Source organism: Hippocampus comes, unplaced genomic scaffold (assembly GCF_001891065.2).
Source record: "Hippocampus comes isolate QL1 unplaced genomic scaffold, H_comes_QL1_v1.1 scaffold48, whole genome shotgun sequence".
NCBI classification, from domain to species: domain Eukaryota; kingdom Metazoa; phylum Chordata; class Actinopteri; order Syngnathiformes; family Syngnathidae; genus Hippocampus; species Hippocampus comes.
Genome location: NW_017808403.1, coordinates 3092966 through 3117880, shown reverse-complemented (window position 1 = coordinate 3117880; position 24915 = coordinate 3092966). Strand labels below are relative to the sequence as shown.

Here is a 24915-nt window from a genome sequence, read left to right as displayed (position 1 = left end):
GTCGTTTTTTCGTCTAAAAACGCCTTACTTACTTACTTATGGTCGTTTTTTTCATCTAAAAACGTCTTACTATACATGGTCGTTTTTTTCGGCTAAAAACGCCTTACTCTACATGGTCGTTTTTTTCGGCTAAAAACGCCTTACTCTACATGGTCGTTTTTTTCGGCTAAAAACGCCTTACTCTACATGGTCGTTTTTTTCGGCTAAAAACGCCTTACTCTACATGGTCGTTTTTTTCGGCTAAAAACGCCTTACTCTACATGGTCGTTTTTTTCGGCTAAAAACGCCTTACTCTACATGGTCGTTTTTTTCGGCTAAAAACGCCTTACTCTACATGGTCGTTTTTTTCGGCTAAAAACGCCTTACTCTACATGGTCGTTTTTTTCGGCTAAAAACGCCTTACTCTACATGGTCGTTTTTTTCGGCTAAAAACGCCTTACTCTACATGGTCGTTTTTTTCGGCTAAAAACGCCTTACTCTACATGGTCGTTTTTTTCGGCTAAAAACGCCTTACTCTACATGGTCGTTTTTTTCGGCTAAAAACGCCTTACTCTACATGGTCGTTTTTTTCGGCTAAAAACGCCTTACTCTACATGGTCGTTTTTTTCGGCTAAAAACGCCTTACTCTACATGGTCGTTTTTTTCGGCTAAAAACGCCATACAATGCCTGGTCGTTTTTTTCAGTAAAAAAAATGCCTTACTATACCTGATCGTTTTTTTCAACAAAAAAAAAAACGGCTTACTATACATCAGGGGTGCCCAAACTTTTTTGACCAAAGATCTACTTTTCGTTCAACTAACCTCCCGGGATCTCCCCTTACCTGCGCGCGCGCACGCGCACACACACACACGCCATGATGAGAAACAGCCTGAAACTGAGGCATGCGATGCACTTTTGCAGCCTGTTAACTAGCGTAGCTCACACGTACCGTTCTAAAGTGCTTCCCTGGGCCCTCCTAGATTCCTATTCTTTGCCCGTGCCCTCGGTGAATTGTACACGAAGCAAACTCTGAATGAGAATAATGACGACAAAGGATAGAGCGCAACAGCTCTGATCACAAGCTGCAATTGCAGACTGCTGAGCGTTAACAACTTCCGGTGACGTAATCACGCGCCACCGTAAATTCAAGATTTACCTGCTTTATTTTATTTTTTAAATATATTTTTTGTGAAAATGAGACTGATAGGACTATTAGGGTGCAGCGTACATTAACACAAAAAATATATTACTAACATGTACAAAGACACACAAATATGGTTGGTTGGTTTTTTTTCTCCTCGACGCTCCTCGGATCTACTTGGGACCTGTCTTAGATCTACCGGTAGATCAGGATCGACGTAATGGGCAGCCCTGCTATACATGGTCGTTTTTTTTTCGGTCAAATCCCCTTACTATACATGGTCGGATTTTTCAATTAAAAATCGCCCTTCTTCAGTGGTTGTTGTTTTGGGCTAAAAACGCCTCACTACACTTGGTTGTTTTTTGGGGGGGCTAAAAACGCCTTCCTATACATGGTTGGTTTTTTTCGGTAAAAAAAACACGTCTTACTATACCTGATCATCCATTTGTGCAACACAAGACTGGCGTTTGACGTTCTGTGAACCAAATATTTATTTGCTGGAATGGATAAAAAGATGCAAACATCATGAAGGTTGTCATTTATTATGTATATAAAGTATGATTCACATTTATGCAGTAGACATACATATATTTTGAAAATACATAGAGTATTGCTTTAAAAAAACAGGTCTGTAAAAACCAATGCATGATGTGTGGATTCTTGGATTTGACCTCAGAATGCTGAATGGAACAACAATCATGACCCTGATTTTTACAGCAAATCCCCAAATCATATTTTGTATTCAAACGAGATCCACAGCGGGGTTATAAATATCAGTGTATTTATGTCATTTCTTTGTGACTCGTACCATGAACCCTCTAGCACCAGAGGCTGCGTCAAACATTTCACTCCTCTTGAAACTCACAATCTAGATTCTGCTGTTAGAAGAACTAAACCGAAATTTGGAGTATGACGGTGAATCTGTTTCATCACCCGAGGCCGCGGGAAGGAGCAAGAGTCCCGTGATCTTGTCAACCTTGCACTTATCCAACGCTTGCTTGTACGAGATTTTGTCTTTGCTGATGGGGTCAACCAAAACCTTTGGGTAGGACGACTCTTTCCTCAGCTCTTCGGCTGTCTTGCCGTCGATCACGTTGGACGCTTCGGCTTCTTGGAGGGTGATGCGGCCGGCTTTCGTGGGATCCACCAACCCCCCGGTCAGGTATTGCACCTCAATATACCACCGGGCGTTTTCGGAGGGTAGGTAGCCTTTTTGTGCTGCTTTTCCCACCGAGAGACGCTCTTTGGTCAGGGGATCCTCAATCCCGGTGAAGGCCTTCTGAGCATTCAGAAGTTTGTACATGTGAGCGTTGTCGATGAGGCCCTGTTCAGCCGCTTTGTGGACCGACAGTTTGTCCTTCTTGTTGAGATCGATAATTCCGCCGGAGGCCGCCTGCGCTTCCAGCAGCTTCAGGGCCGTGTCGGCGTCGATGAGCTTACGGGTCAAGGCGCTTCTCACAGACATGCGGCTCTCCGTGGTCGTGTCGAAAATACCGGAGATCGGGAACTGCTCGTCACCCAACGCAAAGACGTTGTCCGTGCTGTCGCTGTAGAGACTGGCGCGGGGGGATATCACGGAACTCGGCGTGGAGTTTAAGGGAGAACTTGGGATGGATTTAATGGGGGATCTGGGGCTTGTAACCGGGGGAACAAAAGGTCTTCGAGCTTCCCCCGCCACAAGAAGAGCAAACTCGGAAATGGGCATTTTGCCATCCTTGTAGCGCATCACGTCATACTGGGTCAAGCGGCCATCTCTCAGGGCGTCTTTGACGGCGTACTGCATGCCGCTCTTCCGATCCTGCAAAATTGTCGAGTCGCCGTCGGGACCGGTGGATGTGATTTCTTCCCAATCGCACTCCAGTTCCGACAGGTGGATGTACTGATTGCGGTCGATCAGCCCTTTGAGGTAGGCGTCGTAAGGAGCCAGGTCTTGGCCGGTATCGGGATCCATGATGGTGATCCTGGTGGAGAGGTTGGTCTCCCTCGTGTGAGTTTCAGCTTGATCTTCGTTCCTGAAGGCTTCTTTCAGCTCCATGAGGAGCGCCTCCATTTGGTGGTGTTTGTGTTTTTCGTTGAGGATCTCATTCTCGAGCCGCTGCATATCGGAGGAGGCCTTGAGACTCCGCTGCTTCGCTATCTGGTTTCTCTCGCTCATCAGCTTGGACTGTTGCTGGAAGGTGACGCTGATGTTCTGCCTTTGAGTCTCGAGCAGTTTGAGCTGTTTGAGGAGGTCTTCCTTCTCCCTCTGCAGGCTGCTCCTGTTGAAAACCAGAGTCGTCTCCTCTTTGGAAATGATGGATATGGACGTCTCCAGGTGGGACATTTTCACTCTAAAGCTTTGAAGGTTCTCTTCTTTGTCACGCCTCATATTTCTCTCCTGTGCGACGAGATCCCGCAAATGGTCTCTCTCGGCTTCCACCGCCGGGTCCTTCTCTACTCGCACCACTTCTCTGTAAACAATCTTTTCGGTGGTCTTTTCTTTTTCCAGGATTTCCAACGTCATCTTCAGGGTGCTGATTTCTCTCTGGAGACGAACGAGTTGGTTCGCCTCCCCTTCCATTCCAACGCGTATCTCGTCCATGAGTTTCTCGAGCTTTGGGTCCCGCTCCACTTTCAGGACTTCCTCGATGACGATCTTTTCCTCAACGGGTTTGGGAGAATGCTCGAGCTCGTGAATCTGGGCTTTGATCTGTCGCAGCTCTGACTCGATCTGGATTTTCTTCTGCCGTTCGTCCATCTGAGCGACGGTGTTCTGTTTTTCTTGAATCAGGGCTCTCAGCTGTCTCACTTCGATTTCCAGTTTCCGGCGGGCTTTGACCTCGTCGTCGAGGGCCTTGTTTAACCTCTCGTGCTCCAAAATCTGCTTGGGGTCCTTCTGAAGACGCACCACTTCCTGTACCACCGTCTTCTCCTCTGGCTTCTGGCGCTCAAGGACAATGTATTGGTTCTGAAGGTCAAAGAGGCATTCCTCCACGCTGCGCCGTTGTTGGGTCTCTTCTCTGACCGTCCTCCGGAGTCTGTTCACCTCTTTTTCCACCAGGGGGTCGTTCTCGTATTTGATAACCTCTTTGCTCACGAGCTTGGTCTCCACTTTGGATTTTTCAGCTTTCAACTCGTCTCTTTCTTTGCGCAGGTGCGTCAGCAGCTCGAGGGTGGTGTCATAGTTGACCTTAAGACGCGACACTTGGTTGTTGAGCCGCTGTAACTCTCTCAAGACCTCGGGACTTTTCTCTTCCTTGATCACCTCCTGGTTGACTTCCTTGTACTCGATTTTGGGCTTTTGGGTCCGCAGCGTGGTCAGCGAGGTCATCACCACGTCGGTTTGTTTCTCTATCGCTGTGCGTTTTCGGCCGCACTCCTGCAGCTCGGTCCTCAGACGCTGCAGGTGGACTTCGGTCTCGGGGTCAATTTGGAAAATCTCATTGATCACCTCTTTGACCTCAAATTTAGGCCGCAGTTTCTCCACCTCGCCGTATCGCAGCTGAAGCGTGGTGAGGTCCTTCAGTAAGATAACGTTCTCGTCTTTCTCCTCTTCCAAAGCCATGCGCAGTTTCTTTGACTCGCTGACCAGTTCCGGATCTTGTTGGACTTGCTTCACCATCTTGGTGACAATTTTGGGTTCAACGGTGGGTATGATCCGCTCCAGCGTGTTGATCTTGCTCCGAACGGTGAAAATAGTGTTGTTGATGGTCAGACATTGGGCTTCCTCTGTTGCAATTTCCTTCTTGAACGTGAAAACCGCTTTTATCATCTCGGGATCCTTTTCGAGCCTGACCACGTCCTTCTTCACAAGCCTCTCTTTGAATTTGGGTTTCTGCTGCGCCAGGAGACTCAGCTCCTTTTTCAGACGAACGATCTCCGACTCTTTCGTCTGGATCTCCACTCGTATCTTCTGCATCTCGTTCCGGATCCGCTCCATATCTTGATCAAGCTGCGGGTCTCTCTCATATTCGGTGACCACTTTGTTCACCAGTTTCGGTTCAACGCCAAAGAGCTGCTTTTCCATTTTGAGGATTTTCTCATTGAGCATGTCGATATCCGAATGGGTTTGCGACCTCTTGTATCCTTCATCTTGAATCCTGCTTTTCAGAGACTGTAGTTCGGCTTCCAATTTGGGATCGCGGTAATACTGCACCACCTCCTTCTCCTCCAGCCTCTCCACTCCTCTCCTGCTCTTCAAGGACAAGTATCTCTGCCTGTATGTTTCCAAGTCCTTCTCGGCATGTAAGCGCCGAGCCTTTTCCTCATTCAGTTCTTTGCCGATGGTCTCGGCCTCTTCGGCGTCGTTCCTCTGACTCTGGAGTAGCATCTGCTGACTGACGACCACGCTGCTGACTTGGTCTTCGTTCTGTCCACAGATCAAAGATCAGAGAGAGAGATAGAGAGAAATGGTGACGTTTGTTTCGAAAGTTGGCGGCGCATTACACGTCAGACCGAATCAACTGCATCGCTGCTACTTTACCCTGAGAACGATGTTCTTGGCGGTCCCCATCTGGCTGAGAAGCTGCTCGTTCTCCGCAGACACCTCAGCGAAACGGTTCAGTAAATCCTTTTCCTGCGGGACAAAACAGAGCTCAAGCCTCAACGACACGAAGCACGGAAAAAGTCTCGTCGGTGACGAAATGAACGTTGGATGCTGTCGTACCTTCCTCTGCACCGCCTGAGCCATCGTTGAAGTTTGGCGCTTTTTCAGAACGGGTTCGTAGTCTTCGTCCTCATCGTCATCGTCATCATCATCATCTCCATATATAATGCCGCGATAGGTGTTTGATTTCGTCTCGTATTCCTGAAAAGTACATTTGTTCAAGAAGAGCCGCGTGTCTCGCGCAAACAGCCAACGACACCGATCGCTACTGACAATGAGGGTGCTTTGAAGTTCTCGGGAGAGATCCTTGATCCGCCGCATGTCACCTGACTTTCTGTTAATGTCGTCCAGCAGTCTCTAAACATCAGACATGATTCCAGAGCAACTGATAAGGTTCCCAAATTCACAGCCATTTGGTAAAAGGACATTTGCACTCACCTTCTGAGAGTTGTGCTTGGCTGTTATCTCGGCCACGTTATCGCGAGGTCCGATGCTGTTATTTGGTAAATTGACCAAAAAGAAGTCCAGAGACTGAGCGGCATTCTGGAAGTCTTGGTTTTTATTGCTGGCTTCCTGGATGAGGGTTGACCTATCGCAGCAGAGCAGCAAAGACACAAATAACGAGCGGCATTTTTCAGATGTCATCAAACCACACATGCACATACCAAGGGCGTGAACAACTCGCTGCGGAAACTCATTTGTCAAAACAGAGTTGGCTCTGGAATGTCGTTTTGGTTTTTTTTTTCCCCTCATAGGAAACAATGACAAACAAAAACAAACTCTGTCTTCAGGGGTCACTGTCCTGGCCTGGTTTAGTGATCAGGTTCATTTTTCAGGATTTTTCACGGCTTGCTGAAGAGGCGATCTTTTTTGAAACGGGTACGTTGCAGGAGGGACACTTCGAAAGCAGGCAGGAAAGTGGTCCTCCAGAACCAGACATGGACATGCCTGGTCCGACTTAAGAGGACTTCACTGAATTTGCAACTCTCACCTGTCCTGCAGCTGATTGGTGACACTGGTGAAGCGGTTCTTCAGATGTTTCACTTGGCTCTCCTGGCGGCGAATGTCGGGGCAGTATTCGTTGAAATTCTGCTGCAGGGAGCCGCACGCTTGCTTGGTCAGGTCCAAGTCTCTGCCTAACGTGTTCAACTCATCCTTCTTTGAGGAAACCTCCTGCCGAATGTCCTGTTTGATGACATCAATGGACAGTGCTGTCGCTGAAATTCAGTTGACGGCTCACGCGTTTAGCACTTGGGCCTTCAGCGGGGACGAACGCGACTAAATTCACCAATTAGTGATTGCGTTGCCATTATACAAACCATAAATACAAGACACCAAGCAGCTATGTCTCAACCGGTCTGTGACACCAAAAAGGTTTGGGGACCACCGATGTCCTTTATCTGGAGCAGTCATCATTTATATAGCTAAGCATTAGCATAACCGGTAGAGGTGTGTTTTGATCGTTGAATTTGGCTGTGACCATTTTTTGCCGGGTTGGGACCGGCTGGCCCCTGACAGGACTCAGAACGGATGTGAAATCTGATTGCTTTCGACGAAACGATGGTCGCCGGAGTTCATGACATCAGCGAGCGACTCGCAAAAGGCCCCGGGCAGATTTGACGGGCGCGGGAACACATGGGATGAAATGTAAATCGGAAAATATAAAAATACTGCCCGCCACTATTTTAAATTCCTCCTTCGTGTCTTGTTACATGTTAACTTTTTCCACACCTGCAGCTGACGGCTGCGACTCAGCAGGGCGTTTTTTTGATTGGGAATGACGCCGTCTTTCGCAAGCTGCTGTTCGAAGCCGGAGACGACCCCTTCCACCTTCTGCATCTGCCTCTCCAAGAACATGGAGGCCGAAGCCCTGCGCAAAAGCGAGCAGAGGGACGACCTGTAGCTCAAATGTTTCTCCGTTCAAAATGTGCACTCGGAGCGCCATGGCTTCAGCCCGCTACTCTTACTTTTTGTCATAAAGATCAAGAAGAGTGGAGATGTCATCCATTTTGGCGTTGGCAGCGGCGAGTTTGAGCGGCAAGATTGAGGCATTGGCTCCGAGCGCTTTCTTGGCCACGAGGGCTTCCATTTCTCTCTGGACGGCGGCCTTCTCCGACTCGAGGTTCCTCGCCATCAGGGACGATTTCTAGAGGGGAAGCGTATCACGTGGTCATGTAAACATAAAGCAGCGGTAGCAAAAGGGACACATTTGAGTTTTGAAAATGCACCGATGGGCGGAGTCTCCACGCATGTTTTTGGAAAGCGGGAGGAAAGTGGTGTACGCCACCTCTGAAAAAGGTATGTGCGAACGCAAGACAACCATCAACCCAAATCCTCGTCACCCAACATCCGCCGGCGACATTGAAAAGACAACATCCCATTGTCGCGCCTGCTCGGATGTCAAAACAAAGACAAGCGGAGGTCAGCCAACCAGCCTCCGGGTCAAGCCTTCGTCATGCCACAGACACCCGGCAAGAAGCCGTTCTTCACACGTCGGTCGGCGCAAACCAAATGAGATCCACTTGAGAGGATTGCAAATGCTGAAGCCGAACCTTGAGATCCTGCAGCCTGTTTTCCAGGTCGAGTGATGGGTTGCGGTTGTCCACGGGGGCCCTCTGTCGTTTCTGCATGTCCATTTTGCAAAGATCCAGATTGTGGTTCAGATCATCGATTTGTCTGGCCAGGAGTGCCGCTTTGGAATCCTCCGGAGCTCTTTGTACGGAAACTAGAGTGCAACGAGGACGGAAAGTAAAAAGGCTGTCCTGCGGGGTTTGCAAACTATTCCTTCTCACCTGCACGCTGAGGGCGATCGACCTCCACGGTGCTCGTCTTCAGTGATGTCATTGTCGCCGATCTCTGGCTCTTCAAATTTAACAGCGTTTTCTCAAACCTGAAGGCAAAAAAAGACATTTTCCATTTAAATCCCCCAAGTGACGGACGGGCCTTCTCTTCTCTTCAACGTGTACCTGTTTACTTTCTCCAGAGCCTCGGTGTCAGGTGGCGGCAACATGAAACACGCCCCCGGGAGCCTTTTGCTTTTCTTGCCGCTATCCTGCAGCTCCCACGTCTCGTGATCGTAGATGGACTTCAGTGTCAGCTCATCACCACGCCTCACAGCTCCCTGAAGTCGGCGCACACACCGGTTGGGAATGAAACAGGAAACGCTACGTGGCCTTCTCTCATTTTTTTTTTTAAACGACTTCTCACGTTTTCATCATTCCAGTCGCACAGAGCCACGACTTTCATGGGGGTGGTGGGATTGCTTCGACGTAGCTTCAGAGGCGCTATGTTGCGACTGAGCTCTCTGAGGGCCGCCAGCCGCTGCTCGTTCCTCTTGATCGCTGGCTCGTCTCCCTGTGAGGCAGAAAATGACGTGTCACAAAGACCTCGGAGAACAATACTTGAAATGCCACTCGAACATCTGCACACTTGTTCGGGCATTGAAGCTGCCGACGCTAAAATCTGACACTCGGACAAAAAAAAAAAAGAAAGCATCTGCTCTGGATTTGATGGAGGAGAACCCATAACCCGGAGTCAACGTGCTTCTCAAAACAGATCTCTGCAAACGCACGGGGATGAACAAATACCAAATGTCAACACGGGCCAAGACTTGGAAGAACCTGAATATTAGGACTCCCAACTTGCCCTTCTGTCACCTTCACTCAAGCAAACTTACTTTCAAACACAACAAGTCGCTGATGGTGTCGTTGTACACTCGTGTGCGGGCAGCATGGGGTCGCTTCCCAGTCAGTGACAGTGTGAATGTAAGTTGACTTTTTTCTCTTTTTTTTTTTTTTTTTTTTAAAGATTGACCTGTAAAAACTTGCTCAATGCAGATTTTACCACGTCTTGTCATTTATAGCTATGATGTTTCCAGAAAGAATAATTTACAGATATTACTAGATATATTTCAATGTGATATATTCTGTCTTTGTTATGATATTATTATTACTTTTCATGACAACCTCATGCCCTAGAGAGAAAAAAAAAAAACGAGGGTAGATTTGGAATCATGCGCAAAAAAATAATCTGGAAAATATGACCTGCACCTCTGATTAAGAAAAAAAAAGGGGGGGCAGTAAAAATGTGTTGACCAATGTTACCTCAGCGATTCCACGAGTGCCGACATTGATTGCAATAGAAGCCAAATCACCTGAAGTTCCAAGAGGGCCTCCGAGTTGCTCTTGCCCTCCAATAACCTTGGGTCCAGATTGGAAGCGAGTCTGTCCAGGGACTCGGACAAGGTCTCGGCATCGAGCTGGAACTGGAACAAGAGAGTCACTGGTGAACGAGGAGCCGTCCAAATGGAAGAAGTCACGCGACGGCGGCTTACTTTCTTGTAGTCTTCAACGTTGTCCAGGTGGATTTCCTGCGCCAGACACAGGTTGAGGAACGACTGCCACCCGCTCTGCACCGCCTCTTTGTGTGCCTGTCCGCCGCATTCACAGTCAGTTAGGCCAAGACGGACAAGAAGCCGATCGGTCATGCGAACTCCGTGTCGGAGAGGGGAGGCCAACCGTGATTGCCGAGTCGCCAGGATGGTTCATGTTGGACAGACGATCGCCTTCCTCCAGGAGCTGGTTGATCTCCCCCTCGTGTGACAGCAGCCCGTTGCTTTTGAATTTCTGCACGCACACAAATGGCAAAAACGAAGTCGTCACGGCGCCATTACAGCCGGCAGCGGCAGCTAATTGAGTCACTGGTTGTACGTGTTTGCGGCGGGGGCCCCTGAGGCAAGCTGACAAACAAAAGCAAACCTTTTTATTTTTTTTTTTGTGTGTGTGTGAATGTCATCGTGGCATTTGTGTCTGCCGAAAAATGTCGGCATTTCAGCCTACGAGAACGCCACTTGAGAAATATACGGTGGAGGAGTCCATCTGCATTTGCAACATAGAGCAAGGTTGTGAGATTTGCTCAGCGAGGTCCTTTTCACTGTGCCCAAAGTAAGGCCCATCAAGGCTGAGCTGATTTTCACTTCCTGATGGTGTAATAGCAAACTGCCCCGATACGTTTTGCCCGCCCCCCCCGCGTGGTATCTATTTGCTGTAGCTTCTCAATGAAAACAGGACTGACCTCATACTCCATGCGAACGCTGGGCGGGTCAACCATTCGATCGCTCCAGTCTCTCTGCAGGATCCTGTTCTTCTGCTGAGACAGGTAGTCCAACTCTTTTCGGCAGCTTTGCATGTAGTCGTAGAGCGATGCCAGGTGCTTGCGCCTTTTTCGGGAGGTCTCCTGCAAAGATGTCACAGGATGAGCCACTCGTACACAAACACAGAATGGACAAATGGAGACGGGCGGGGGGGGGACGACGCCACTCACCAACAGTTGATTGTACTTCTCTTTAAGGCTGGCATATTGGCCCTGTTGCAAACGGATGGCAAAGAAGTCAAAAGAGGCCCGAGAGAACAAAAGCATTCACCAACTTTGTCATGTGTTAACCTCGTTTCTTCAGAATTCGACACACAAAACACACCAACATCAGTTAATTTTGCAAGTTGTTTAAAAAAAAAAAAAAAAATGTGCATGTACACACTGTATATAATCTTCCATGAGCCAGAAAGTGACCTTCTAACACCAACATATCAACGGATTTCGAGCGTTTTGCAGTTTGACCATTCCAGTTAACACACCTGTTATGTAAATTGGAGATTAAGTACTTATCCATGTTTTATGTTTTGTGCGTGTGTGCGGATGTGGGCGTGTGTGTCTGCGTGTCTGGGGGGTGGGGCAGTGTAATATAATGTCTCCATTTTGCTAAGGAAAAAAAACGGCATCAATTATTTCTGTTGAGCCCATTCTGTCAGCGTGTCAAATATACCCGTCTAAAATGTGTCATAAAAATGCAAAAGTAACAAAACTCAGCTCAACAAAAGAGGCTCAATTCAATTTTGCTACGCGGCGCCATGTTTCCATTTGAGGAGCGACCTAACAGGACGGTTAACTACTGACGACGGCCTCGTTAGTGAGAACCCGTGAATAGAAATGATGTCAGGCTACCTGTGACGAGGTTGTGCTGGGCGTCAGCTGCTCACTGTAGGCCTCGATCTCTTGATGCAGGATGTTATGAGCCGCGATCTGTTTCTCGATGTCGGAAAGACTCGGACCGTAGCCTTCGGCGTCTAAACGCCTCTGCAACGGGACCATAAACCGAGGGCAAATGTGAGTTTTTCCACCGCGGGTCGCCGTGGGATTTAAGGTTCATCGGCAAACCTGTTTCTCATCCAGCGCGGGACCCCAGTCGATCCTCGACTTGGGCGCCAAGTCTTGCACCTGCTCATACAGTTCCCTGTAGGTGGCGCAGTCCTTCACCCAGCGGTCGTGAAGGTTCTTCACACTGCGAATCAGAATCAAGGCCTGTAATTGGCGGAGCCTTTCTGAATTTTTCCTCCCTTAGCCTCAGATCAAAATCTTGACATTGACAAAGTGGCCACAGGACTGAGATTTATCTCACTCAGTTGGTCGTGTTGGCGCGAAGTTTGCTAAAGCTGCGCTAGCTTGTTACGGCGCCATAATTTCTAACTTCGAGGTGAACCGCAAATAATGAAAAATATTCCTGATTTTAAAATATTACATTTATTGAAAAAAAAAAAAGAAATATTGAAGATGCAAATCTGTTGATGCCGAACCGCGGGGATGTGGCAGTTTAAAAATGGAAGCAAAATAAAATGATAAGAATGGTGTCTTTGGTCGGGACGAGGTGCGCGGAGAGCGGAAGGGAATGTGGAAGCGATGGTTTATCTTGACGTGAAGGTATGCGAGGTGTGTCTGCTCGGCGTGGATGTCAACACGTTCCAGAGAGCCACGAGCCGACTCGGGTCGACTCACTCGCGCTCGATCTCGTTGGCCTGCGGGTGCTGCAGGCGCTTGGTCTTGTCCACGTCCATGAAGAGATCCTTCAGCAGACCTTCGGCCTCCGCCAGTTTGTCTGAGTTTTCCTTCTGGTGGATCAGAGCCTGGTTCTTCCCCTCGCGCTTGGCATCCTGCAACAGCACTCGACTTTAATCTCTCAACTCACTTTTTCCAAAACTCGGTGCGATCGAGCCTTTCATACCACAACCAGCAACTCCTCCGCACTCAGGATGTCTTTCTCGACTCGGTCTGCATTGGTCTGCATGCGAGAGATGACGAGAGCCAGGTCGCTGGCCTGGCTCCTGCGGAGAACACAACAGACCGAGATGATGCTCAAAATCACACTGACAGGCAGCGCTGGGAGGCAGCTGAGGGCAAATACTTCTTGCCTGTGTATTTGTATTCTCTGCGCAGGCATTTGTACTGTACCCAAGATATTTGCTCTCCGACTTGCTCCTATTTTGTAACCTTCTCGGATGACGCCGTGCCAAACAAAGAAACCCATTTAGCAATGCAACTAAGACTGGCAACCATATTGGGTTTTTAAGCATGCCGTTGAAATGGACGCCTCACCATTAAGCAGTTGGTCCACCTAAATTTCCAAAGCCAAGGCAACAACAAAAACGAGGGAAACGAGTTCTCCTTCATTCTTGTCTTCTGCTCGCTTTTTTTCATGATTTACAGGGCAATGCTGTGTGTCCTTTGTGTCGAGTTAGTCAATTCTTAGGTAGGGGGGCGTGATACAGGAAGTTAAGTGCTTAAAACACACACACACACACACACACACACACACACACACAATTTTGAGTCCAGAAAAAAATAAAAACATGCATTCATTCAAATGTATTTCGATATGTGAAAAATGTTGAAGACTGACATGATGTGAGGAATTATTTTGAAAGAAATTTGCGCCGTAAGCTACAAATTACAGCATATGACAGGATCAGGATAAACCAGTCTGTCTGGTTCGATATTTTGGGGCCCATCGACACTGATGTTGACCTACTGGCCACTTCTTACGGTGCACCTGCACGAGCTAGTGAGGCGCCATAAAAGCCGCTTCTATAAAGTGAATCGTGATTGACGCGGTCACCAAGGCAGCGCTGCTGTTTGTTATGTGTAGGTGCACTGCGCCTTGACTGTCGTTAGATTGCGTGGCGAATGTTCAACACCATCCATAAAGATTCTTTATCAACACGTCACTCACAAAGTGGTGACCCATCGCTGCTCTCGGCGTGTTTGCTCTGTCGTTCGCTCACCTCTGCGATATGAAAAGCAACTATGCGTCCTGACACACCCCGCAGCAGGACACAAGGGGCAGTACGCCATCGCCGCCCCCGTCGCTTAAGTCGCCTGCAAGAATGTTGTCGAACTGAAATGTACATGAATGGCGACATTCATGTGCAGCAACGTAGCGCGATATGGAGATGGTCAAAGGCACAAGTGAAGTGTGCACCTGCTTGCTAAGAATAATATTTAGTCGCGTTGAGGAGGGACTTGAGTTTTTCAAGCGATCAGCTCGATTTGTTTATGTATTTATGCTTTATTTTAAATTACTTGCGAGCTTCAGATGAGCGTGGGGCTAAAGAAAATAAAAACAGATCGCAAGGTTGACCTTTTGACGATCACCCGTTTATTGACCGGAACGAACGGTCAAGCACACAAATACGAAATGAAAACTCTCACAAGGAGCATGGAGAAGACGCTAAGACTGAAACTAACCGCGAGGTTTCCGGACGGTCAGAGGTCAGTGGTTCGCTTCCTGGGCCACACCCCCTCACAGAATATCACAGTGCATTCATTATGCTCCAGAATACCTGTTTATTTCTTGACTGGGCTGGAACGGATTAAGGGTATTTCACTTCATTTCAATGAAGAAAATGGATTTACTATACAAATAATTGAAGTCACCAGCTTGGTCATGGAAGAACTAAAACTTGTAAGTCAAGATACCACTATTCAGTGTTCGACTTTATCACTTGGAACATTGCGTAACTCAACCCCGGTCTGCTCTCGCTCACTGTAATTCCTCAAGGGGAAATTCAACAATGACTGATCAACAATCAATACAAGACAACAAAATCACGTGGAGGCTCGGGCAGCCTCTGGTGAGACGCAAGGGCTCGTGGTGGCTTCCCTTCCTGTGGTGCTTTGCCTTTTTATTGCTCCTCAATCTCTTTTGTGTGCTGTACAAGTCCAACAAGTGCACACGTTCTCATGCAGCCATTTAAAAATTAGCACGACTGTCGATGAAGATCAATGGACTGTTAATCATCTTGCGTTCCAAGACCTCTGACACTGCCCGGACCACACAATTTTACAGGTCACATGGCACCTCCATTTACACAAGCAACACCTCTGGCGTGCACCCACCCTGGAGAAGGGTGACAGGTCACATTGAGAAAATGGAGATGAACGGTGTGTTCTTGCGCAAGAAAAAGGTGCATTGCACAGTGACACCCCATCGCACTTGTTGCTATAAAGATGATCAAAAAACACTGCGTACAACAGTAGAAAGTCCGGACTTTCAAATAAGGGGTGAAATATTTTTTTGTCATGTGTTGTTGATTGCTAAGTAAGTACATTGTGACCCAATTTCAGGGCAAAACGCTCTTTGATTCAATAAATAATGAGCCTTTCTTTTTTTTTCCTGATTATAAGCAGATGTGGGAATATGCATACACCGGTAGCCTATTCCCTTTTGAGCATTTCCATTATCATGAGTCGTGTAATATTTTTTTATTGATAAACTCTCTCATGATACCCCGCCACTTACAAACTGCTTGTTGGCATGACGACACACACTGACACTCAGAACTAGCATGTGAGATCGTTCATTCATAACGCACAACTGTTTATTCGTGACGACCGTATATCGTAGTTAGCATGTGCGCATTGAATTGACTTGGAAGAACAGATGAATGCACTGGAAAACGTGACAGGTTAGACCAGTGGGAGCAGAGTGAGACACCTGACACACACGTACACACACGCACACGTACACGTACGTACACACTTCCGCACGTACACACTTCCACGCTCGGTGTCCCTACTCACTTGCTGATCTTCACAGGGCCACTTTCCTGATTCTTCGACATGACGGGAAGCTGTTCGGGCCCGCTTGTGTAACCGGAGTACGAGTGTTGTCTCGGTGTGCTCCACTTTCCTTCTTCTCTTCTCTTCCCTTCCTTCCTTCCTTCCTTCCTCTCGCTCCCTCCGACCGAGTCTCCGGCGGCGTCTTTCCTCACTTAAGGCGCGTCTCTCGGCTCCGCCCAGGCTAGCAGGTGTGTCGCCAATAAAAAGCAGTCAGCGGCGAGGGGCAGACCGGGCAGACCTGTTCCACGCTCCCCAAAGTGCCACATAAAGTAATTTACACATAAGAGCATTTTTTTGCTCTTAACCACAGGTCATAAAATTCTGAGCCGCCCGTCACTATGAAGAAACAAAAGTCAAGTTGGTTTGGTTTGCATGTTAGGAGTTCTCCGGGCGGACTTAGCATTCGGCAAACATAAGCAATTGCCTGGGGCAATGGGGTTTCCGGATGCCCCCAAAAGTATAAAATCTCATACAGTCGAACCTCTTTTCAACATACCCGGTTGACAGTGTTTTCATCCCTATCACATTCACATTTCAAAGTCCTGATTTCACTCGATTCATTTTCCATTTGCCGAATTTGCTGACAACAAACACCATTCTAATGTAAAGCTGTTGTCTGTACAAAACAACACGTTACAAAGGCATAGCCGAGTCACAAGTACTGTATCACTTGGAACGGCAATAAAACATGGCGGGAAAACCTAAGTCTTCGAGTTAATGTCAGTCTTAGTAAGGCATCGGAAGTGGTGTGAACAGGTTTGAAAGTAAGAGCGCTAACCGGAAGTGACAAGTTAGCTGCTCATATCTTCCTGCCTTAACATTTGATAAATCTGACTCAGCGTAAAGTGTCGAATGCTGCATGTGCTTGCTTATTGGTCCTTTTTTGTCCACTTCAACTATTTATGCTCTCACACTTATTCAAATAAACACAAATTTGTGATCTGGAAAGCAAATTCCATTATAATTTTGAATTGTAATCAAATACAATATGAATATTGTTGTAAGTGTACAATTCAAACGTGTGTAGAATTATCCTCATCAATACGGTGTGAACTAAAATAGACCTGTCTGAGTCACGATGAGCCTCCAGACGACCAACAATCAACCTTTTTCACTGTGATAGATGTTCTTGTTAGTCGCAGTACAGTAGCACGGCTGTCGGTCTCACCTGCGGTGAATGCGGTAGAGGTGGACAGTGACATGAATGACACGTTTCGCAGTGAAAATGAGTTTTAAAGTGGCTGAAATGGGAAACCACATTTTAATGTTGATTACTGTTCTTATCAATGACAGCAAAAATGGAGAGATGATGACATTTTTAGTCTTTAGAATACAAAGATGTGGAAGGTTCCTGACGAGTCCAAGTCAAGATGTGACACATTTCCAAAAATGTGAGCTTGCATGCATGCACACAAACGCCGTGGAATGTAGAAGAACGAGTCACTTGGCAGCTGAACATACGGATTACTATCAGCAATTATGACATGGCGGCTCACCGGTATTCTGTGGTCTTGGTATTTTTATGTTCTTTCAGCATGACGGAAAGAACTTGTAAACGGAACGTAAAGCTCATTTGTGGATTTGTGCTGCACACAGAACCGAAGGTTTTTTTGGTTTTTTTTCTCAGTGTGACTCAAGCTCACGCTGTATTACGACCATTATCGTATAATTCAAGCAGTTCGTGACTTCATTTTTCAAATGACCCGAAAAAGCCAAATGAAATGAATAGCAAACGGAAAGACACAAGTTGCTGTTGATAAAGTGGGCAGCGGCAAGCGCCGTAACGTGACTGGATGCCTCAATTGAAATGGTGCGACCCGAGCATGCTGCTCCGGCTCATGCTTGCTGTAGGTGTGCCGCACGCACGCCCACGCAACGAGCTCTCCTAAAACCACACCCACATTCATACCGTCACGGGGGTGGACAACAAATAGGAACAGAAGAGCAGCATACTTTACAGGAACTACAGGTAGCACGAAAAATGCGTGTGTGTGTGTGAGAGGGGGGGGGGGGCGTCAACTGATAAATTACGGCTACTCCAATACAGTACCACTGAGCAATCAGTCCATGATCATTGGTGAATACAATCGTCAGAATGACGCCCACAAAAAGGACACCTCCACTTAATCCAAATTGCTGCCTTTGTACCGCAGTCTTTTACAGTACCTTTACGAAACCATACAAAATTGAAATCGATTTTTGACAAAGCTGCATGTGATGGCCAAAACAAACGTTCAATAGTTACTTCCGCTTCAAGTGCTTTCTTAACACTAAACCAGACTCCATTTTGGACCGCACTAGCTAACGGTAAACGTCTGATGCCACCCAGTGGCCAAATATGGCAACAATTATTTCGAACAAAAGAGCACATGCAAAGTTCAACGTGTTTTGGTTTTATTGTAAAGATCATGCAGTGCACTTCCATGGTGGGAGGTAACATCACTTTCAAGGATACACGTGAAAAGACAGTACTCCTGAAATTACTTAGTACAAAACATAACTAAACATTACAGAGGAATGTAACAAATTAAATAGCGAGAGTGGCAGAGGGGGGAACAAACAAAAAAAAATATGTGCAACTGTTTGCACCGCAGACCTTAAAATGCTCACTAGGTTAGAGATGTTTGTAACCCTGTTGTGTAAATACAAAACAAAAAAGACACCCAACCTAAATTAGGAAGGTAACTTAAAAGTCAAAGCAGCAATAAATTACTTTGCATGTTTACTGAGGGAATTGTGGCGCCATTTGGTACGGCGCAAGGGGGGGCGGATGCTGCTGGGGCGGATGCTGCTGAGGGGGCTGTGGTTGGGGGAAGGGGAACGGGGGTTGAGTCGCACCACCATTCTGCTGGGGTTGAAAGTTATTCTGAGGTGGGAAGGATGCTGGCTGCTGGTTAAACGACTGTCCATTGCCATTGTAGCCGCTGCTAAAACTGTTAGCGCCACCGCTGTTCCCCCCATAGCCTCCATTCTGAGTATTTGTGCTAAAGCTTTTGTTTGGTCCGCTGTCATAGCCTCTACTGCTATCCCTGTCCCTAAAATTGCCAAAGTCTCGCCTTCCAGATGAATACCGATCCCTGCGGTCAAAATCACCACCTCTGCCTCCCCTTGAACGACCTGCAAAGAGAGCAGAGAAGCATTAATGGGACCCCTGGGGTATGTTGAACTCAACCAAATGTACCCTTAAAAAAATTGGCCTTTGGCAGAGGAATAAAATGGCTGCATTTGACAGCACAGTTTCTGTATCTCACCAATTTGATTTACCTCCTCTGATTTCACCCATTTGGAGGAGCTTAGGGTTGATGGCCTGGTTGGCCTCGCGTAGAACAGAGATGAGGTCGCTGGCCTGCCTCACGTTGTTGGGAGTGAAGAAGGTGTAGGCAGTGCCAGTCTTTTGGCTACGGGCCGTTCTGCCAATGCGGTGGATATAGTCCTCAGAGTTGTTGGGGTAGTCAAAGTTGATGACAAATTTCACGTCCTCAACATCTGTAAGATTGTGGTGCGGTGTGGCAAAAGGGCAGAGGAGGACAGCACACAAAGGCGTGCGCCAGCGCCACCACAACAACCAGATCAAACAAAGCACTGTTAGTTGCGTCATGGGTTGGGAATGTAAAAAGGGCTGAAAACACTCATTAAAAAGCCGCATTCAAACATATGGTGAGACTACAGTGGGAAGAGAGAAACAATGCACACTCCAGTCGCTTCTAATTGAGGGGAATTAGGAGGAGAGGGAAAAAAAAAACAATACAAAAAAACACAGATGTCCTCCAAGTTGTGACCAAACCATCAAAAAGCAGATCACAAGCCTTACCCATCATTGGAGCGTGCATTCACTAGTCCGTTCCCATCGCAGCGCACCCCCCCAACATTGTCTACACAGTAGGGCTACTATGCTCACTACTGCCTCCTAGTGTCAGTGATTGACTCAATGTCCATTTGTCAACGTACACTGGTGAGGTTACTAAGTTCATAGGCAGTCTCTAGCCAACAAAGTGGAGATGTGAACTGGTTTGCAGGATGCCTACAAACAGCGCACCCCAGTCGCCAGGGCCAAGTTTATCCCAGTGATCACACAGTCTCTCGTTGGCAGGTCTCGACATGACTTTTCTAACGCAGGCGAGGGAGGAGTGTGAGCTTGGAATTTGTCCAACTAGCATGTCCCACTGTCACCTATAGCGCCAGTAGCCATGTTACTGCAGAGGTGATATTCCAATCGATCTTACAAGCTGCTCGTCCGACGCAAGTTGAACTGCAACAGCGACGCCACCCATGCTTTACAACAGGCCTACGCAACCGAAAGCACCTTAGGAATGACCCGGGACTCGCTTTTGTCCAGACAACGCGACGGGGCTTTCAGCTGGGACAGTTACAGAGCCTGGGTGTGTGACACAGTCCAAACCGTTGCCAGAGAACAGTCGAGCATGGAGGGGAGGAACTGTGGCCTTCCCCGCTTTTAGTTAGGCCAGCGCGTTGTATGTTGCACTCGGACCTTGACACCTCTGCTTATGTGCACGACTGGGAGACCCGTGCCTCGCCAGTCAGGACATCTCCAAGAATCCTCCTTCCCCCTCTGGACACCTGGGCTTGTCATGCCAAGGCCCTGCCATAAACACTGCTCCTTTGGCCCATGGGAGAGACTCAGAGAGAAGCAGAAGAGTTAAAGAAAGCCAATATACTTTCCTCTAAAAAAATTCAAACACTTCAGTGCTTTACGGAGGATACTGACCTAGACCACGAGATGCAACATCTGTAGCAATCAGAATGGGAGCCTTTCCATATTTAAATTCTGGAACAAACAAACAGATGTTGGGACTCTCCGGTTTGTAAATGGTCAACTGGTAAATAAGAGTACACTCACCATTAAGAACCCAGTCTCTCTCCTGCTGGCTCTTATCTCCGTGGATTCCCATTGCTGGCCATCTGAACAATACAAGAGCATTTCATTCACGTGTTGCCCGAGAGTAGTGCTCATTTAATGCTTCCCAACCTACCCGTCTCGCCTCATCCTTCTTGTCAGGTCATCGCATCGCCTCTTTGTCTCTACAAAAATGATAGTCTTGTTCTCCTTCTCGCTCATAATTTCCTCCAGCAAACGAATGAGTCTTATTTGGGGGGGAAGACGATAATTCAATTTTATGCGTGATTGTCACCAAGAGTTCAGCCTTGTAATTTACATGTCATTGTGCCGTGTACTAACTTGTTCTCTTTCTCGCCATCATTGCACACATCAACAATCTGAAGGATGTTGTGGTTTGCACTGAGTTGCAGGGCCCCAACGTTGATTTGCACGTAGTCTTTGAGAAAGTCTTCAGCCAGCTGACGTACCTCTTTTGGCCAGGTGGCGCTCCACATCAGCGTCTGACGATCAGGCTGCAATAAAGACAAATACGGCACTGATCAAACCAACACAGGCCAAATGGGATTCTGACATGCAATGGACAACTTGAAACATACTCTGATCTGGTCAACAATTTTCCTGATCTGTGGTTCAAATCCCATGTCCAGCATTCTGTCAGCCTCGTCCAATACGAGGTAGGTGCAACGGCGCAGGTTGGTCTTTCCTGCTTCAAGGAAGTCGATGAGCCTGCCTGGAGTTGCGATGCAGATCTCAACACCTTTGACGGGAAAGGAAACAATTAGGAGAACGGAAGAAACACAGCCTTCTTCTCAAATTCAAATAAACAGCTCACCTCGCTCAAGGTCACGAATTTGCGGCCCCTTGGGGGCTCCTCCGTAGATACAGGTGGACTTCAGGCGAGAAGCTCTGCCATACTCGGCAGCCACCTGTTGCACCTGCTGGGCCAGCTCACGAGTTGGGGCCAGCACCAAGCACTGACAACAGAAATATTGGATTTACACACAAGTTTGACCAGCAACACAGGTTATACAGGAAAACCACATTGTTTTAATACACATGCTTTTGATTAGCACCCACCAATCTGTCAAAAAGGTTCTAAACAAAATCAATACTTACAATAGGTCCATCACCGCGCTCCAGGAAAGGCTGGTGGTTGATGTGAACGATGGCAGGCAACAGATACTGTACAGAAGATGCAAAGCAATGACACGCCTTTCAAGAACTACACCCTCCATTTAATCTCAAATCACGTCAACCTACTGAGAGTGTTTTGCCAGAACCAGTCTGTGCGATGCCAACCATGTCATTGCCACTCAGTGCTAAAGGCCAGCCCTGAGCCTGAATGGGAGTTGGGTCTGTCCAGTTTTGCTTGTTGATGACATCCATAACATACGCTGGTTTGAAGAAGGACAAAAACACATTTAGACATGTTTTCAAATGCAACAGCTTCAAAAGCCACCAATCTATTCAGCACTTACATGGAAAGCTTGCTTCGTGGAAATTCACAATTGGATTCGGGCAGTTTCTCCCTTTCACTGTGATGGTTTTGGTCCTTCTATAATTTTCAACTTCTTGCTATAGCGGTGAAGAACGATGAAAAAGAATTTAATACGGTGGCCATATGTGGATTACATAACGCCAACACGTGTAGCGAGCTCACACACGTGTTGCGTAACACAAACTAGCATCATGCCGGAACCCACCAAAGGCCTCCTCGTTACGTCCGGGTGCTCCTGGTAAAAGTTCTTCTCAAACTTTGGAAGCTCGTCCAGATTCCAATGTTTCTTTCGCAGTCGGTCACCGGGGTTGCCGAACTTCGATCCTCCTCCTCCGCCGCCGCCGCCGCCTCGGCCACCACCAAAACGATGAGGGCCGCCACCGTAACTGAAACACAAGGTCGCTCACAAATTAGCCACATTAAAGCGATTCGGTCGAGGGCATCGACGGTCCACTCGAAGAAAAACGTCTTAACCGAATCAATGAAATAAAATGTTGTTCTGTTATGTACTTCCCTCCCAGTAGGGGAACAATGGAAAGAAGCCGGCATTTTGTATGTGCTTCGACATCGCCACATGGCGAAAGAACCGACTATCAATATCGACCAGTGACGGGCGAGCAGTTCAACAAGACCCAAGACTTGTCATGGGTGTGAAATAACTTTCCTGGATGGAGGTCCGTCTTTGGCCTTCACTGGCTAGGACTACGTCTCACAAGCGAACAAAGTAGTAGCTTGCAGCTAACGAAAAGCCGCCATATCAGGCACGAGGCCAGACGAGGCCTGGACCCAAAGACGCCAGGCTGCCTTTTAGCGTCCATCGTCGAATACACGTGGCAACGGTTATTCGCCCGGCGAATTTCTCAGTATCAACAAAAATCGTTAGATTTTGTCAAAATTGACAAAGTCACACAGTATTCAATGTTATTTCCGTGGTTCGGCCCGGTCGGCCATTTTCCACGAGGGGAAAAGCCGCCTTAAAGAAACGAAAATTGTGTACTTACCCTCGATCTCTGTCCCTGTCTCGGCCACGATCTCTGTCGGAATATCCTGGCATGTTGACTAGCGTTTTTGTGGAGCGTTAATTCGAAAATAAGAGATAAATAGACTAGTCCGGTCTCTTATTTGCGTTAACCTCGGTAGCGGTGATGAAATGCCGGTAAAAGAAAAAGGGGGTCCGGTTTATATGGCAAGCGGAAGTTCGACTTCCGCCGTATTCATCCGCAGTTTTTTTTTTTTTGCCCACTTAACTTCAGCGGCATGAAAGAGCAGCAAATAGTAAATTAACTTGTTGACATATAAACGTTTATTTGCAATGTGTGTTTATATGAAACGAAATAAAAAGGTGAAAAGACGAAATTTCCTTTTGGCCTTATATTTCACCGAGTAGCTAACTCCGAAGAACCACTGAAATGGCGGATGAATATGTTCCAAACGAAGTCAAGTAATGCGGTCCCTCCGGAAAAAAAACACACACAATGACATCACTAGGCCCAACCCAAACGTGACGAACAACGGCATACAACGTCAGTTTATCGTTTGCTTCAGTTTAAAATTATTCATTCATTTTTCTCTGGGAATATTAATATTATATTTTTTACTCTATTCTCCACTAACATGTTCAAATGCCACGTTTAAATAAAATAAAGCTAAATCATTTCAACTTTTTTTAACCACGTGATAAATTATCGATCCATCCATGATCTGTTTTGCTTATTCTCACGAGGGTCGCGGGCGTGCTCTCTTCAAGCAGTAGGCGGGGTACACCCTGAACTAATTGCCAGCCAATTGCAGGGCAAACAAACAACCATTCACACTTAATAGTCACACATAGGGACAATTTAGTGTGTTCCATTAACCTACCTTGCATGTTTTTTTTTAATGTGGGAGGAAACGGGGATAGCTGGAGAAAACTAGAGATGTGCAATTAAGAGAAATACAGTATATGGCACAACACCGACGTTACCAAAAAACTGGACACTAAGGAGGATGAAAAGATAAGAAGGAAAACCAACTAAAACTTTTCCACACAATCCCATTCATATGTAAATGTTAACACGTTATCACCAAAGCTCACGTTAACAGGCATGTAAATTCTTAGATTAAAATGAAAAAGGGCAAACTACAGAAAGAAAGGAAGAAAGACAATGTTTCTTTGTACAAGGCCTTACACTGTAAGAGAAAGGCGAGTTTAATTAGAACTAATTACACACAAAAATTAAATACTCTTACAAAATGGTAGTGTTAACAGACATCAAATTGCATCAGTCAGCAAGGAGAGATAATAGTCCTAGTGGATCATGCTAAAAAAAAAAAAACAACAAAAAAACAAAAGGCAAGAGCTGCAACTCTTGACCTTTTCTGTTTTGATAAGAACTTCAATTCTTCAGTGAGAGGCAGCAATGAGACGGCATTGGATAAAGTATTGTAGGAAGTGTGATCTATCTGCTTGTGCACTGGACTTCTAAGTGGATGAATATGCCCTTTCGGTCACAATTTGATACCCATAGCAACCTCCCTCTGGTTTTGTGCACCTCACCCCCACCACCCATTAGGATAAAATCAGTTTCTAATTAAGTTAAACATAAATTACAGGTTGTTTGATCCACATATATGAACAATATATTTTTACTGTACAAAGCACCATATGAGGACATTTGTCACTTTGCATACACTTGTTTACATTAAAGAATAACATAACAGTTAATTTTTCTGTGTGTGTGTGCGTGTGTGTGTGTGTGTGTGTGTGTGTGTAGGTGGGTTCCTGGCAATTTTCCCTTTTCCTTTCACTTTCCCAGAGGAACTATATCGGTACCTCAACTTAGTTTAGATGCCGACGCACAATGCGAAATGCCATAGGCGGGCTCACAAAACTTGCATCAATGTTGCGGGAGCTGTGAATGTTGAA

The 24915-nt window shown here is 46.9% G+C and overlaps 2 protein-coding genes across 4 annotated transcripts; both read right to left on the bottom strand.

Moving 5' to 3' along the window:
* Positions 1-1644: 1644 nt before the first annotated feature.
* LOC109508480 (envoplakin-like) lies at positions 1645-15799 on the bottom strand. Its single transcript, XM_019858497.1, has 22 exons — positions 15616-15799; positions 12761-12860; positions 12535-12689; positions 11920-12043; positions 11707-11838; positions 11029-11070; positions 10780-10941; positions 10224-10331; positions 10040-10135; positions 9860-9970; positions 8914-9060; positions 8673-8827; positions 8499-8596; positions 8259-8431; positions 7674-7852; positions 7438-7576; positions 6698-6891; positions 6145-6295; positions 5980-6063; positions 5767-5907; positions 5584-5676; positions 1645-5469 (listed from the first exon to the last, which is right to left on the bottom strand). Exons 1-22 carry the CDS (start codon positions 15654-15656, stop codon positions 1990-1992), a joined length of 6105 nt encoding a protein of 2034 aa, XP_019714056.1. The 5' UTR covers positions 15657-15799; the 3' UTR covers positions 1645-1989.
* Positions 15800-18026: 2227 nt separating this feature from the next.
* On the bottom strand, positions 18027-23182 carry ddx5 (DEAD (Asp-Glu-Ala-Asp) box helicase 5). 3 transcript variants are annotated; one of them, XM_019858504.1, is made up of 13 exons: positions 23012-23182; positions 22216-22396; positions 21991-22087; positions 21773-21906; positions 21629-21694; positions 21345-21486; positions 21109-21269; positions 20852-21024; positions 20646-20756; positions 20513-20574; positions 20381-20440; positions 18919-19140; positions 18027-18771 (listed from the first exon to the last, which is right to left on the bottom strand). In XM_019858504.1, exons 1-13 carry the CDS (start codon positions 23062-23064, stop codon positions 18377-18379), a joined length of 1857 nt encoding a protein of 618 aa, XP_019714063.1. In that variant the 5' UTR covers positions 23065-23182; the 3' UTR covers positions 18027-18376. The 3 variants fall into 3 exon arrangements, 2 of the variants coding, with proteins under 2 accessions (XP_019714063.1, XP_019714064.1); XM_019858505.1 differs by having other exon boundaries at positions 18657-18771; positions 18906-19140; XR_002166671.1 differs by lacking the exon at positions 18027-18771 and having other exon boundaries at positions 19049-19140; positions 19466-20440.
* Positions 23183-24915: the final 1733 nt, after the last annotated feature.

Excerpts from the sequence above, each read along its gene's own strand:
- LOC109508480 (XM_019858497.1), bottom strand. The coding sequence starts at position 15,656 with ATGTCGAAGAATCAGGAAAGTGGCCCTGTGAAGATCAGCAA. Across the intron at positions 9,971-10,039 it reads ACGTTGAAGACTACAAGAAA|TTCCAGCTCGATGCCGAGAC; the intron begins GTAAGCCGCCGT and ends CTCTTGTTCCAG. Across the intron at positions 7,853-8,258 it reads ACAGGCTGCAGGATCTCAAG|AAATCGTCCCTGATGGCGAG; the intron begins GTTCGGCTTCAG and ends CTTCCCCTCTAG.
- ddx5 (XM_019858504.1), bottom strand. The coding sequence starts at position 23,064 with ATGCCAGGATATTCCGACAGAGATCGTGGCCGAGACAGGGACAGAGAT. Across the intron at positions 22,397-23,011 it reads GACAGGGACAGAGATCGAGG|TTACGGTGGCGGCCCTCATC; the intron begins GTAAGTACACAA and ends CTTGTGTTTCAG. Across the intron at positions 20,441-20,512 it reads GAGAGACTGGGTTCTTAATG|AATTTAAATATGGAAAGGCT; the intron begins GTGAGTGTACTC and ends TGTTTGTTCCAG.